The sequence below is a fragment of the Sphaerodactylus townsendi genome, linkage group LG02, assembly GCF_021028975.2.
Source record: "Sphaerodactylus townsendi isolate TG3544 linkage group LG02, MPM_Stown_v2.3, whole genome shotgun sequence".
Lineage (NCBI taxonomy): Eukaryota > Metazoa > Chordata > Lepidosauria > Squamata > Sphaerodactylidae > Sphaerodactylus > Sphaerodactylus townsendi.
In genome coordinates this window covers 118,260,158-118,274,962 of record NC_059426.1, presented here as the reverse complement: position 1 = coordinate 118,274,962, position 14,805 = coordinate 118,260,158, and the positions used below count along the sequence as shown (strand labels likewise).

At 38.0% G+C, this 14,805-nt stretch overlaps 1 protein-coding gene across 2 annotated transcripts in view; it reads right to left on the bottom strand.

Moving 5' to 3' along the window:
* PALS1 (protein associated with LIN7 1, MAGUK p55 family member) overlaps positions 1-14,805 on the bottom strand; it is a 68,206-nt gene that overhangs the window by 25,826 nt on the left and 27,575 nt on the right. For both annotated transcript variants that reach the window (XM_048483984.1, XM_048483985.1), the window contains 3 exons: positions 6,597-6,805; positions 2,458-2,535; positions 1,295-1,441 (listed from right to left, as the gene is read on the bottom strand). In XM_048483984.1, coding sequence (XP_048339941.1) covers positions 1,295-1,441; positions 2,458-2,535; positions 6,597-6,805 — 434 coding nt within the window. The remainder of the gene's footprint in view (positions 1-1,294; positions 1,442-2,457; positions 2,536-6,596; positions 6,806-14,805) is intronic.

Below are 14,805 nucleotides of genomic sequence, written 5' to 3'. Positions count from 1 at the left end.
TCTCAACCTTTTCCTCTCCCCATCCCTTTCCCTTCTTTGCCCCCTCCCTTTATGTCTTCATCTCTTCCCCCTCTTTGTATCTCCCTCTTTCTCCCCGCTCTTGAATAGGCTAAAAATAAGTGGATGAGCTACAATGATGAAGCTGGATTATGAAATGTGCTCCCTGCTGGAAAATAAGGCAAAGAACGCTAAGGCACCACTCCCTTGTAACTTTACATTTTGAATTATTGACAGGGGCCCCTTCCGCACACGCAAAATAATGTGTTTTCAAGCCACTTTCACAACTGTTTGCAAGTGGATTTTGCCATTCCGCACAGCTTCAAAGAGCACTGAAAACAGTTTGAAAGTGCATTATTCTGCTTGTGCGGAATGAGCCAGGGATAAGTATTTAACTATTTTATTTTATTATATTAATCTGTACTGTATATTGAATTGCGCATGTTCTACCATGTTGGGAGCTACCCTGAACCTAGCCTTGGCTGGGTTAGAACAGGATAAAATTGCAATAAAGTAAAATAAAGCAGGTGCTACCAGCTTGGTTATAACTTATTTTCTAGGGTTTCTACCCTGTCACTTTGTTATTGCTCTAGTGCTGAGATGGAAGTGTCTTCTCAGTGATTCAGTTTAGATCAGTGATTCAGTTTAGATCAGTGGTGGCGAACCTTTGGCACTCCAGATGTTATGGACTACAATTCCCATCAGCCCCTTCCAGCATGGCCATAACATCTGGAGTGCCAAAGGTTCGCCACCATGGGTTTAGATGTTCTCAGGAGGCCCTGAGTGGTGATAGCAAGTAACCAGTGTATTTTCTACAGAACTCTTGGTTTAAGGGAGTTTTCCAGCAAGAAAAGACACCATTTACCCCTTTCTTCTGTAACAGAGACTACCCAGTAGGCTCTGACTATAGTGTGGCAACAGAACTGCTGGTTATTGGTCTGTAATATAAACTCGGACACATACAGAACTTTAGTATTATTTATATGGAATACTGAAAAACCTGCATCCTAGCTTGTTTTTCCTAAAGAACGCATCTCCAGTCATGTATTAGGTTTGGTTGCCCATTACGGAATACCCAGATATGGCAGTAAGAGCCTTAAAAATTCTTCTTCCAAGGACCTTGAATAGAATCACCTTCCAAACCTAATCTTATACGTTTTCTAAAAACACACATGGAGCAGACAGTTCTGACTTCAACCTGAAGTCTATTCCAAAATATTGGAGCAATCATCAAAAAGTCCAGAAATGGGCCACACCAACCCCAAGATCTTTCCATGAGTTATATTATTATACTTACCAATGGAATATCTCTAGCCTTCTCAATGCGAACTATTTTAACGGTCTCTCCTCCATACAGACCAACATTCTCATAAATCTTTTCATCTGGTAATGGCTCTGGTTGCATTTCCTGCTCAGCAACTTTATCATGAGCCAACAGCAGTGCCTGGTGTAAAATAAACAAATCCATTTATAGAAAACATTATAATCTTATGCTGAGCTCAGTTTGTACAAAATTAAGCTTGCATACATTTGAGTTTAAAAATTCCACCAAGCAAATATAAATCTAACTCATAAGCTATGAGATTTAGGAAAGCTGCCTCTTGTATTAAATAGGACTGTAAACCAGAACCACACCCAAGAAACAAGATGCTGTGATTTTAGCAATGTGAACTATGAAAGTTAATGTGATAGAAAATGCTGCCACTTGCACTTTCAGGTGTAGCTACACAATGAAGGCAAGCCCACTGAACATTCTCGGTGCAACTATGGAAGAATGGGGTGTCTGAGATGGAGTTTATAATAATTCAGTCATATGAGTCATGATGCAAAGAAAAAAGTGTGCATACTATAGAAACAGTACACATTTTAGAATTTTGATGTTTACTGCATAGCATTTTCAGTGTCAGAGACAGATTTTCTAATTTAGTTCAAAATAATTTACTAGGACATTGTCGGTTTTCTGGGTTGTATGGCCATGTTCCAGTAGTAGTTTCTCCTGATGTTTCGCCTGCATCTGTGGCTGGTATCTTCAGAGGATCCGGTAGCTACAAGATCCTCTGAAGATGCCTGCCACAGATGCTCATGAAATGTCACGAGAAAATACTACTGGAACACGGCCATACAACCTGGAAAACCCACAACGTCCTAGTGATTCCAGCCATGAAAGCCTTCGACAATACATCAAAATGATTTGTTTTCACAACACAGAAAACTATCAAGGAAAACTCAAGCTAGTCTGCCTAGTGTGCACTTATTATGGGTTATGGCCAGTGGTGGGATTCAGCAGGTTCGAACCACTTCAGCAGAACTGGTTGTTAAAATGGTGCTTATAAACAACCAGTTGTTAAATTATTTGAATCCCACCACTGATTGTGGCCAGAAAAGTTTACCATAAGAGTCTGAAATATACACACATCTTGAGGGAATTATTTAAAAGTATAGATAATCAGTTGTTCCTACCTGAATATGAGGAGCATTCAATAAAGAATTAAGTTCCAGTCCATCTTTCTGATGGCTTGGTTTCAGCACACACTGTACCTGATAAGAAGAAGAACAACAAAAATTGATACTATGGCCCTCTCCAAGCATATTGCCCTTTTTATATTATATCAGCAAATGCAGATTCTTAGACTTATTTTTTTTAATCAGCTGAAGGGAGAAATGGCAGGTGGAGACTGCCTAACCTCCCTCCAATGGGAGACTGCTTCTCCCCTGTAACCTTTCCCCCATCACTTTTGCCACTATTTTTGTTCCAAATTAAAAAAATAAGTTGGCACAGGGGAATCTGACCCCAGATAGAATTTGCAGGGTAAAATGGCAGGCTGGAATGGATTAGCAGGGTATCTTTCCCCTGAAAATCCATCCTACCATTGCACACCCAGCTCTGCTTGCTGGCATAACTTGCAGTTCCACTCAAAGATTGATGAAGGGGTAACAGCTAGAAAGGTGCGGAATCATTTTTTAAATATGATTGATACTGGTTTAATACATTATTTTGTTAAAGAGTTAATTTCCTAGCCTTACTGAGCCCTTTGGGGGAGGGCGGTCTATAAACCTAATTAATAAATAATAATAAATTACAATCTGACCCATCTCATTAAACAAATAAAGATACAACAATGCAGAAATGACAACGCGAGTTTATATTTTGGCATAGTGCAATGAAAAAAAATCACAAAATTTACAGAAGTAATGGAAAAAAGATGTTCAAGTAAACGCAGTCAGACATGTAAAATCATTCTAGGAAAACTGAGCTGCAAATGGGTTATCATTTTTGCATTTCAAAGGGAGAGAGAGAGAGATCACCTCCCTTTGAACTACTGTGGTTCATGGTCTGATTCACCATCAGTAGCTTTCAACAATACAAAAGTGAAGAGGGGAGAAAGCTGCTCACTCTGCTTTCTTGATTCTGGACGGCAGCCAGTGAACAGAGTGGCAAACTTGATCAGACTGGATCACAATTACCTCCTGACCTAGTTTGTTTATTTAGAAAATGTTAATACCACCTTGCCATAGACCAGTCTAATAAAATAATAAAAAACAACAATTATCAACAAGCTAGAAATGAACAGTATACAACAATTTGGGGTAAAAATAAATATTTTGGACTAGTGTCTAAAGGACACAAAGGTAGGTGTCACGCAAGCCTCAAGGGTGAGGATATTACACAGGTGAGGTGCCACCACTGAAAAAGCCCCATTTCTGGCTGCCATCTGCCTCACTTCTGCAGGTGGGACAACACACAGCAGTGCTTAGAAAAAGGATCTCAAGAGGCAGGCTGGACAGCATGATAGGAGGCGGTCCTTCAGGTACTCAGTCCCAAAGTGTTTAGAGACTCAAAAGTGCCGGCATAAGTGCCCTTACACCAGGACAGGGTCACACTGCATCATGAGCAGTTCCCCCAATCCTCAGGAGTGCACTGTAAAGTGCCACCAGACTTTTGCAAGTTACTATATTGTCTTTCTAAACGTCCAGTTCTGTTCCAGGTATGCTGGGTTCACACTGCCTCTTTCTTCCTTTAGCAATAACTATTGCATAATGTGGAGACAATTTCACAGTGAGCACAGATAGCATGAACCATTAATGCTAAGGAAACAAGTCAGTGCAGTCAAGTCCATGCTATGGAGACACATGAAACTGCTGAGCAAATATCAGAATGTTTGGAAAAAGGTTCTGTTAAAAATGTCTAACGTTCTCAGTCAAGTTGCTCAATATTTTAAATTACATGTTTTGGAAGAAATAAGTTCTACTGAAGCTAGTAGATATACTTGGTTTTAACCTTATAATTAACAGAAACATATGAAGCTGTGGGCTTTTGGGTTTAAAAAGTATTACGCCCTGAAAAATGTGATACCTACTGCCACCTAAGCACTGTGTTTAAAAAGATCTATTCACTATGTGAAACATATCTTGTTGGCATACTACAGGGTCTTCCATGTCAAGCTACCAGATTGATCGTTGCATCAAATTATCTTTGAGGGCCAGTCAGACCATGTTTCAGTAATCCTGGCTACATTTTTGTCACGTTTAACTGGCTTAATCATTTTAATTAAATTTGATGTTCAACAGCTATTTTTATACCAGACACAGAGTGCACCACATTATTTTAGGGAGTTAATCTCATAAATTCCTTAAGCCTGCATGCTTTACTCAGCCTTCTAATTAAATTAAAGTTTCAAGAAACAGATAAATCATATTTTCTTTGCTGTATTAAAATTACTTATTTGCCCCAAACAATAACTGAGAAGGTACTTAAGACTTAACCCTACCGAAATATTCTTCAGAACTTAAATGGTAAAGCTAACAACACATTTTCTTCTGAATTTTTAACCTCTGATCAATTAATCAGTAAGATCACATTCCAGAAGGAGGTGTGCACAGAATCCATGCATTCACCCAAGCCGTTCTGTAATTCTCTATCAACAGCAGCCTCCACAGGAATTCCAAACTTCTTCTGCACATTCTCAGTTTAAAAGCAATTTCGGGATTCTTTACAAAATCATTTAAATGCACTGGTTGGCAGTTCCCTTAAAAAGGTATTACACATAATCTTTTCACACCTGTTCCCTAATTCTTTAATTCCATATTACCATGACACATTATATCGTATCTGAAAAGTGTTTGCAAACTGGTATTTTGTCTAAGCTTAACAGGATACTATAATGCAACACAAAGTAAAATAGTTTAACGCAGTAGTCTGCATAGGCTGAAATTGTAATCTACCCATACACTATATCAGTCCGTTTGCCTGAAATATGCTAAATGGAAACAATTACACCGGGGGGAGGGGTAGAAAATTCCAGGTTACTACCCTGTTTCCCCTAATATAAGACATCCCCGAAAAATAAGACATAGTAGAGGTTTTGCTGAAGTGCGAAATATAAGGCATCCCCCGAAAGTAAGACATAGCAAAGTTTTTGTTTGGAAGCATGCCCGACGAAAAGAACACAGGAAAAATAAGACATCCCCTGAAAATAAGACATAGCGCATCTTTGGGAGCAAAAATTAATATAAGACACTGTCTTATATTCGGGGAAACACGGTATGAAGTATTTTAAAACCACCAGTACACAACTGATGGAAGAAATGAAAACTAGATCTAGTTCTCTAGAGATCATGTCTGTTTTTAGAAGATATAAATTATCTTTTGATCCAAGAAACAGAGATATAGATTAGAGTGCATATGTTCTAAGCCCCCTTCATATTCATGCAGCAACTGATAAAAAGCAACCTTTCTGAGGAGTTACTGAAGACAAGCTTGAGGCTGATCTGAAAAATATAATGAATTACAGCCATCACTCACTAGTCAGCTTTTCTCTTTATTTGTGCTCACTCACTTTCATACAGGACCTGTTAATAAAAGTACCTAACCATTCTACAGCAGTCATTAAAGTCCTGCTGGGCTTGGGTTTTTGTTGCAGTTGTTTCAGAACTTGAACACAAGACATGCCGAGAAATTAAGACACAATATTCTAGTTACGATAGAATGAATAGTACGGGCATGTGAAAATACATAATTCAATAAATCTGCAAAAAAGTTACTTTACTATAATCTGAACAACTTTAAACTCCCCAAAATGCTGTATAGTTACTAATTAACACAGTTCTCCAACTTAACTACCTAGTGATTGCCATTCAAATAATGTTAACAGAAAGGTAAAGCTTACTTCTATGTCAGCCATCCATTTGGATGGCAAGCGAAATAATGAAAAAAGTTAAACCTGTGCTTGTTATTATGTTGGTTCATCTTATATCTGATATAGTTCCTTTGTAAGATGTCAATACAAAGCACAATTTTGTTCTGAACAAAACACAGATAACCTTTAATGGCATAGTACAAAGATTTAAAATAAAATACAAAAATTAAAAGACAACGTACAAAGCAAAATTAAGATCGTTTGTTTATGACCCTGGATTCATTGTTTAACAGATAAACAGTTTCCAAATTTTAAAGTTGTTCTCTTTCAAAAGAAAACAGATAATATATATGCATATGTTCACATTCATCATGTTCATAATGATGTACCTACCAGTATGGCGGGCTGTTTTGACAAAAGTTTACCATTAGTACTACTAGAGAAAAGGCACAAAATACATACCTCTTGTGCAAGCTCCTGTGCGTTGGAGATTAAAGGATATGGAGGACTTGCTTTATTCATATGAACGGTAACGGCATTGTGTATCTTAAATGCATTTTGGAAGTCAGTGTTCTGGACTAGCTGCAATATTAGAGCAATTTCCTCTTGGCTTTGAGGATCTACCAGAGTATGCTGGACATGTTTAAGAGAAGATAGCAGCTCATCAACTTCTGAAAAGGAAACCAATACATATTAGTTAGCTTGGATAAGCAGGACAAAAAACAGTAAGCTGGAGGGTCTAGCTATCAGATATGTTGTAACTTTTCCACTCGCAGTGCATTGTAAGTAGCCCTTTGACTGCATCAGCAATCTTTAATGCAGAATTAGTTATTTCTGCAATGATGAAAACCCTGACTTCTAAGAGCAAAACAAAAAGATAAAAAGCAAAGAAATATATAAGCCTTTGCAGAAAGACTGGAAGCCAAAATTGCACCTCAAATTATTTGTGCTATTCCCATCAATTTCAGCTAACATTTAGAACTGTTCAATACATAACATATTTATTCTGTGCATTTTTGGTATATTATTTCAAGATGAGACACATATGCTGTTCCCTAGCATGGACAGGAAGACAGTCAAAAGAGACATCTAATAATCATTATATACAGTCTATCGTTAACAGACTGTTTCTCCCAAAGTTTCTGAAAGTGGGCTCTACCTTCTCAATCTATGCTACTTTGGGACAATACAGTATAAACAAATTGTCCCACAGATGAACATGGAAATATAATTGCATGTAGTAATGAGCTTTCACTTCACTTTTAATTACAGTCATAGACCAGCAATATGAAAATGATACATAGAAATGATGTAAAAGTCTAACAGCCAAAGAAAAAAACAAAGGAATTATAAGGACAGCAGCAATAAAATGAATACGAATTGTAGTGATGAGCATATATGTGAGTGATAGAATGCCTAGGTTAGGTAATAACATATTGACATTGTAAAAGTAAGAGTAAAATCTCCTACTTCTGCCACACTCTGGGAATTAGAATAAAGCAGTTCTTTTTAAACATTCCTTTTGTTTCAAATCACAATGGGATGAGATGGCATTAACAGTGCCATAACCCCAACAAAATCAATTTGATTCAGTGCAGTTCCGCTGTCAGGAGGCATTCAACCTTTTCAGGTCTTGGTTGGTGGAGGAGGGAGGTAGCACCTGCTTCATGATCCTATTCCTCAGGAAACATTAAAGCCACTTCATTAGGTGCCTCATACTATTAAAAGCAGGTTAACAGCCACTAATCTACACAAAACAGTTCATTCTAAACTGCAATCCCTCTTTTGACTTAAATTAATTATTCTGAACATAAAAGTTATCAACACTGATAATTATATCCAGAAAACCATACAAAAGGAAGAAAATTGTGCACAGGTGACAACAGTAATGAAGTAAAGTCACATCTATTTTTTTCTGGCTAAAAGCCAAATAGTTTAATTATGGAAGGAAAAGAGGAAAAGATGAAGCACCGAATGTTCTATAGTTCCATAGCACATCATAAATCTTACAATATGAAAGGGATCACGAAAGAATGATAAAATAAGCATCAGAACATAAAATATTTATTTTACTTTTTAAAGAAAAATATGTAGAATTAGGTGGTATTTCTTAAAAATCAATGGCAAAAATGGCTTGTGTCTTGAAATAGTTATCAAATTCTGTTAAATTTAATATTATTACACAAAGCAAAATAATAGACAGGGACTGTCATCTAATTTCTTTGCATACATTTCAGCACTTCTAAAATATCTTTTTCAAAAATCTGAATACACACAAAAAACCTAACTATAACATTCTCAGCAATTTGTCTCTTTTGTGTAGCCGCCTCTTGCCATCAAAGTCTCTGTATCACAGTCCTTGTGCCCTTTCAGAACTGGGGAACACATCAGAGCAGCACCCCACAAAGCTCAAAGAGCTACAAAAAGTGACTGTTGACTCCTTGCTAAAGGTCTCACCACACCCTACTTATTAAGCTCTCATCTAAGGCACAGCGAGGCAACCTACAGCCTGTACCATGAAAGTTTAAGAAGTTCCACAGAACTGAGTTGCAAGAAACTGAAGGTGCATCTTTCTCCTCCCACAAAGCCAGAACTTTTAGAGACGTTTAGGAGAGACTGCAAGAAGACTGACGGTTGAAAAGCAAAATAAACGAACAAATGTCACGGGCCAGATAATAAGACATGCTTAATTCCAGATTTACTGCTATTTTTTAATTCAATTCATTAGTACCCTGCTTCTTCCCCCAGTGTGAACCCAAAGTGGCTTACAGCATTCTCCTCTTCTCCATTTTATCTTCACAACAATTCTGTGAAGTTGGGCAACTAGCCAAAGATCACCCAGCAAGCTTCCATGGCGTGAGTGGGAATTCGAACCTGGATCTCCCAGATACAGACTGAAACTCTTGATCACCATACTACACTGCCTTGCTTTTAAAAAAAGGGATGTTATACTAGTTCTCATATTTCTCAACTAAAGTGCTTCTTCGTGCATTAACATTTAACACCTCCTTACAAATACCGTAAACAACTCTTCTCAATTAAATGAATCACTAGTCAGAATAAAAAGTGCTTTTCAGTTCCCCTTTTCTAGCAACTATCTCCTAACATTGTATTTCACAGCAACACCACACAAAGCTCAAGGAGCTCTAAAAACCTCAGCGACCCTCTCCCCCATGTGCATGCTAAAGTACTTTGAACATATTACTCACTTTTTTTTGCTTAAAAAAAGAGGTAGTTCTGCTTACAAAAAGGCCAGGTTTATTCTCAACACTATTATTAGATAAATAGCAAAGTACATTTCTCCACCCAATATGCCTTTTATTTTCTATTACGAGCTAAACTGCACCTTTTTCTGGCAGATACAGAAGATATCCAATCCAATCCCAAGAGCAGGGAAAGGGAAAGACATATAAGTTTAAGGGAGGATTCTTTTTCAAGATAGGGAGGATAAGGAATACCAGCTAATCTAACAACAGAGACATTCTTTATTTTGTGACAATGCAATCAGTTAGCAAATGGATGACTTTGTTTTCAAGTTCTGGCATGAAATAGAATTCAGGAGATGAGCTGAACACATCTGAACAACTTAATCTTCTGAATTTCTTTGCCTTATTCCTTATCACAAAAACTCTACCTGCATCCTGAGGAGAAATCACCGAGACAGGGTCAAGAGGTATTATTTATTAGAAAGACTCACTTTTATTTATTATTTTATTCATTGTTCATGAACGTAGGGAGAACTCAACTAATTTATAATCGTTAAGGATAAGTTTGTTCTCTTGTGACAATACAGTGAAGGAAGTCACATGCTTAGTGAAGTACTATATTTTTTCTGAACTGAAAATCCTATCACATTATTTATTGAATGTCTTTCGCTGTCTGATTGTGGCCTGTATTTTGTATCTTGAGTCACAGCATGAAAGCCTTCAGAAGAACCGAAAATATTGTTTTGAATTTCAATGGAGCATCAAATCCTTGACTCATAAACCCAGAAAAGGAAAGTAGGCTTACATGAAAATAGAAACTTTACTCTTTTTATGATTTCAAGATTTTTAATATTCACAGGTCAAATTAGGGTCACTCTTCATGATTCTTCAGCATCAAAATATATTTAAAATCTACTTTTCATTTATTCAAAAACCTGGATATATTGCTTATAAATTGGTTCCTCAAATGTAGAACACCAAAAACTAGTATTGCTCATTTATCCTTGGTTCATTTTATTCAACCGTGTCACAATTGTTACCCAGCCAAAAAGAATGTTAAAAATTAAGATTGTTATGGCTGGAATTTCATACCATGTTACTTATGCTCTTCTGGAGCAAAATTTGATAAAGATATGAAAGTTACGTCTTTTCTGACTTTAGCTTCACCTGAAGTTCAGAGTTCCACCCCCACACTCCCCTTAATCAGTCTGTACATGATGGTTTCTTAGAAGCTGTATCACAATACTCTGTAACTACACTTTTTGGGTAGAGGTATCCCAAGTCTTTTGCTCTTGTTTATTAACATAAGGATTATTAGAAAACAACAATGGTAAAACTTTTGATACTATATGCATTTATAAACACAGTGGCAAAAGGCTAGGAATTTCATAGTGTCAGCAAAATACAAGACATGTACCGGTATGTGTATGAGAGACAGTTTGACTTAGTCATGCTTAGCTTTTGATATGGATGTGTGGATTGTGCTGGAGACCAAACATGCAAGGAGAACACCACTGCTATTAGCCAAGATGTTGTACCATCTCTCTGGTGGAAATGCACTCAGATGTAGTGCTGAAGTCATTCTGGTCTATTATTTACATATATTAAGGCTTGGTTTTCAGTGAGTGCTCAGTATTTTCTTGCTTCTGCATCATCCCAAGCAGTTGCCTACAAACTAGCCAGAATACCTGTTGAAGGATTCAAGCTTGGGAATGGACAGCTTTTATAACAGGATTAGAACAATACTTTTCTCTAGTTGGCCCATTTGCATATGAATCAGAGATTAAAGGAAGAAAAGGATGTAAGTTTGGTATCAATTTTAGGAGTCTCAAGAACAAGAGAATTCCAGACTGCTGAAGCTGTTGTACTGAGCTGTAAGGCACTGTTCACACAGCAGGTTAACATATGGTCAATTGATAAACGTGTTTGGAAATATCTTCCAAGTGGCTGCTGCAGTGACTTCAAAGTGGCTTGCCACCCAGGAACTGACACAAGTTGCACTACAGGTGAAACTAGATTAGATGATAACCAATGCCAGTACAATCTGCCTAGGTTGTATTTTGGAGATTGTTCTATATCTGCAGAGAATCTCTCTTCACTCTTGACAATGGCATGATTCACATGCAACTCCAAACCATGTTTTGATGCAACACAAGGAATTTCAAGGCTCATATACTTCCTCCTCCCCTGCTTTTCTTAGTTTGCTGTTAGACATGAAACAACAAATTATGATTTCATCTAAAATGGAATGTGAGCACACAAAGATGATAACACCTAAGTTTAGACTGCCAGCTATGATCTGATGTTAAAGTGATGGGCAATTAGGACAGAAAAAATTAAATACTTCTTCATTTAATGAGTAACTAAATCATAAAATTCAGTGCAAGTGATGTAGTGATGGTCACTACCATAGATGGTTTGAAAAGAAAAGTTGACAGATTTATGATAGTCCAGGAGCTGTTAGTCATTACAATTAAAGGGGATCTTTACTTCCGGAGACAGTAACCCCCAAAACCCTAAATGACAACCATGAGAGGTCCTATTGTGCAAATTTCTTGTATCAGAAAGAGGTATAGCTCTTACTTATTAGATATAAAGATCCTGTCCTTCCAAAGAGCACATAATTCTCTCTCTCCCCCACCATTTTATCCTCACGGTAACCTTAAGAGCTAGATTCGGCTGAGAAATAATGACAAACCTAAGGTTACCCGGTAAGTGTTATACAAGTGTGAGGATTTAAACTTTTGTCTTCTTGGTCCTAATCCAATATTCTAACCACTGTACCCCACTGGTTATTACGCTATTACCCTTCTCAACTCAACAACCCTATTAAACCATCTTTATACTCATTGATATCTATTGCCCTTTACTTTAACATCAAACCACAGTCTGAAGTTCAAACTTACTGTAGGTGTTCTCTTTTCTGTGTGCTCAGATATCACCAGTGTAGTAGTGCTCATAGCTCTCCAGGGGTTAACCTTTGAATTGGAAGCAATACAATGTGTAACATCTGCTTGTTCATTTGTGCTGAGCAGAGGTGATGTAAAAGTGAACCAAACCAGAAAAATTAGGAAGAACATCCCACCCCAAAGGAAATATTGGGGAGCACTGAAAAAAACTATTACAAAATATTTTGTTTTCAAACTATTGAAATGCTTTTCAAGGCATGTTTTACTCAAGATGTATAGAATAAAATTTTTATTCAAGACAATCTACAGAATTAAGCAATTAATATTTTCAAAAAGATGTTTATCCTTGAAATTAAAATGCTATGATGAGTTTGATAATAACAAACAGGCTAAATATCTGGGGGTAATTTTCGACAGGTATTTAATTTGGAATCCTCAGTATAAAGAAGTGATGGCATCAGTGGCCTGCCCTAGCACAGCAATAAAACAATTTTTCATTAGTGAAAGTGAACAGTAGCTTTCAGCAGGGATGACTGATTTCAATACTAAGGTATTGCCTCAACTACTATCTGGAGCAGGAATCTGGGTCCACAGAATAAATGAGACTATAGAGTGGCCACTAATACAATTTTAGCATTAAATCTGTAGGATCCCAAAATATGTGGCTGGTACTGTTCAGATTGGAACTTGACCAGCATTTTGTTGAATCTTGAGCTTGGATACTAGATTTAAATCTGAAACATAGAATAACATTATCTGAGGATAATAGCTTAGTATACAATCTGAAACAAGATAATTTCTCCAGTAAATGGAATCAGGTTATCATAGAAAAAATGATTATCATACAATGCCCAGAAAAAGTAGTTTTTTTATTAGGGTAGTCCTTAGCTTGTAAGACTATGAAGCAACTGATTATGAAGACTGTCATCAATAGTATCATCTCCTGGGCTTGGAGCATTTGCTCTACTCTCCATCTGAGAATCCCGCCACTCTTTACAATCCCAAAATACTTGTCTAACCTTACACTTTCAGGACACAGGCAAGCAATTACACTGACAAGATGAAATGAGCTACTTTTACAAGAAGGTCATATATTATGTATATTGTAGTTACGGTTTGGGTAACACAAAAATTGTGACATATGTTCTATTTCAATGTCCAAGGCTAGATAGAAATGGATCAAACCACTTATATGCCAACAAAATGATCTGCTCCTAGATATTTTATTTGCTAAATTTTTAATGGATTCTAGATATTATTAAATTAGCTAAATTCCTAGTTCAGGTAACTCAAAGTTTGGGAGCCTGTGACAAGGCATCTAGTATGGTACAGCCTGTCCTCTTTCTTTCTTCCTCTTATTCCTAGATGGGACTGACTGATACGACTCAAGACCAGTGTATCAGAGGAGGGAGGAAGAGGAAGAAAGGGAAAAGGAAGGAGGAAATAATAACAAATTCCTGACGAGTTAAGTTTTTTCAATGATATTTACTTTAACTTGATATCCAAATATGCTGATAGTCATACTGAGACTCTATTTATATTTTAATTTATATCCCAGCCTCCCCCGCAGGGCTCAGGGTGGCGAACAACAGAATAATAAAAACAACCATAACACTAGTACAGTAAAAAACATAGTACTAGTACAATAGAAACAGAAATAACAGCAACAGATGGCTAAATCACCCCTTTTCCGAACCCAAGGGAGACCAGATATAATATGGGAATCAGTACAACAGTCAACCCGGCTGGCCAGATGGAAAAGCAGAACAGCTCTGTCTTGCAGGCCCTGTTAAACCTTGTAAATCCTGCAGGGCCCTGATCTCCCTAGGGAGCTTATTCCACCAGGTAGGGGCCAGGGCCATAAAACCCCTGGCCCTTGTGGAGACCAGCTGGATATCTTTTGGGCCAGGGACCTCCAGCAGGTTTTCCTTTGAAGAATGGAGGAACCTAGCAGGGCAATACAGTGAGAGGTGGTCCCTCAGATATGCAGGTCCGAGACAGTTCACAGCCTTGAAGGCTAAAACCAATACTTTGATCTGGTACTCGATCGGCAGCCAGTGGAGATGGTTCTGGACCGGTGTGATCCGGTCCCAACTCAATGCTCCAGTAAGGAGCCTGGCTGCTGCATGTTGTACGAGTTAAAGTTTCCGGATCACAGACAAAGGCAGGCCAGCGTAGCGCAAGTTAGAATAATCCAATCTGGAGGTGACCGTTGCATGGATCACTGTGGCCAAGTCAGAGCATGAGAGGCACGGGGCCAGTTGCTGTGCTTGCCACAGAGGGTAAAAAGCCATCTGGGCAGTTCAAGTGGCCTGGACCTCCAGTGACAACACTGGGTCCAAGGTCACTCCCAGGCTCTTGACGGACAAGGCCAGATGTAAGGCCTCTCCGACCAGTGTAGGCAGACAAAAGTCCACCGGCCTCTCTCCCCGATTCAGCCACAGAATCTCCGTCTTTGCTGGATTTAGCTTTAGCCGACTCGCTCTCAACCAACCAGCTACGGCCTACAGACAACGCTGGAAAGCTCCAGGGGCCGAGGACGGATGGCTTTCCATC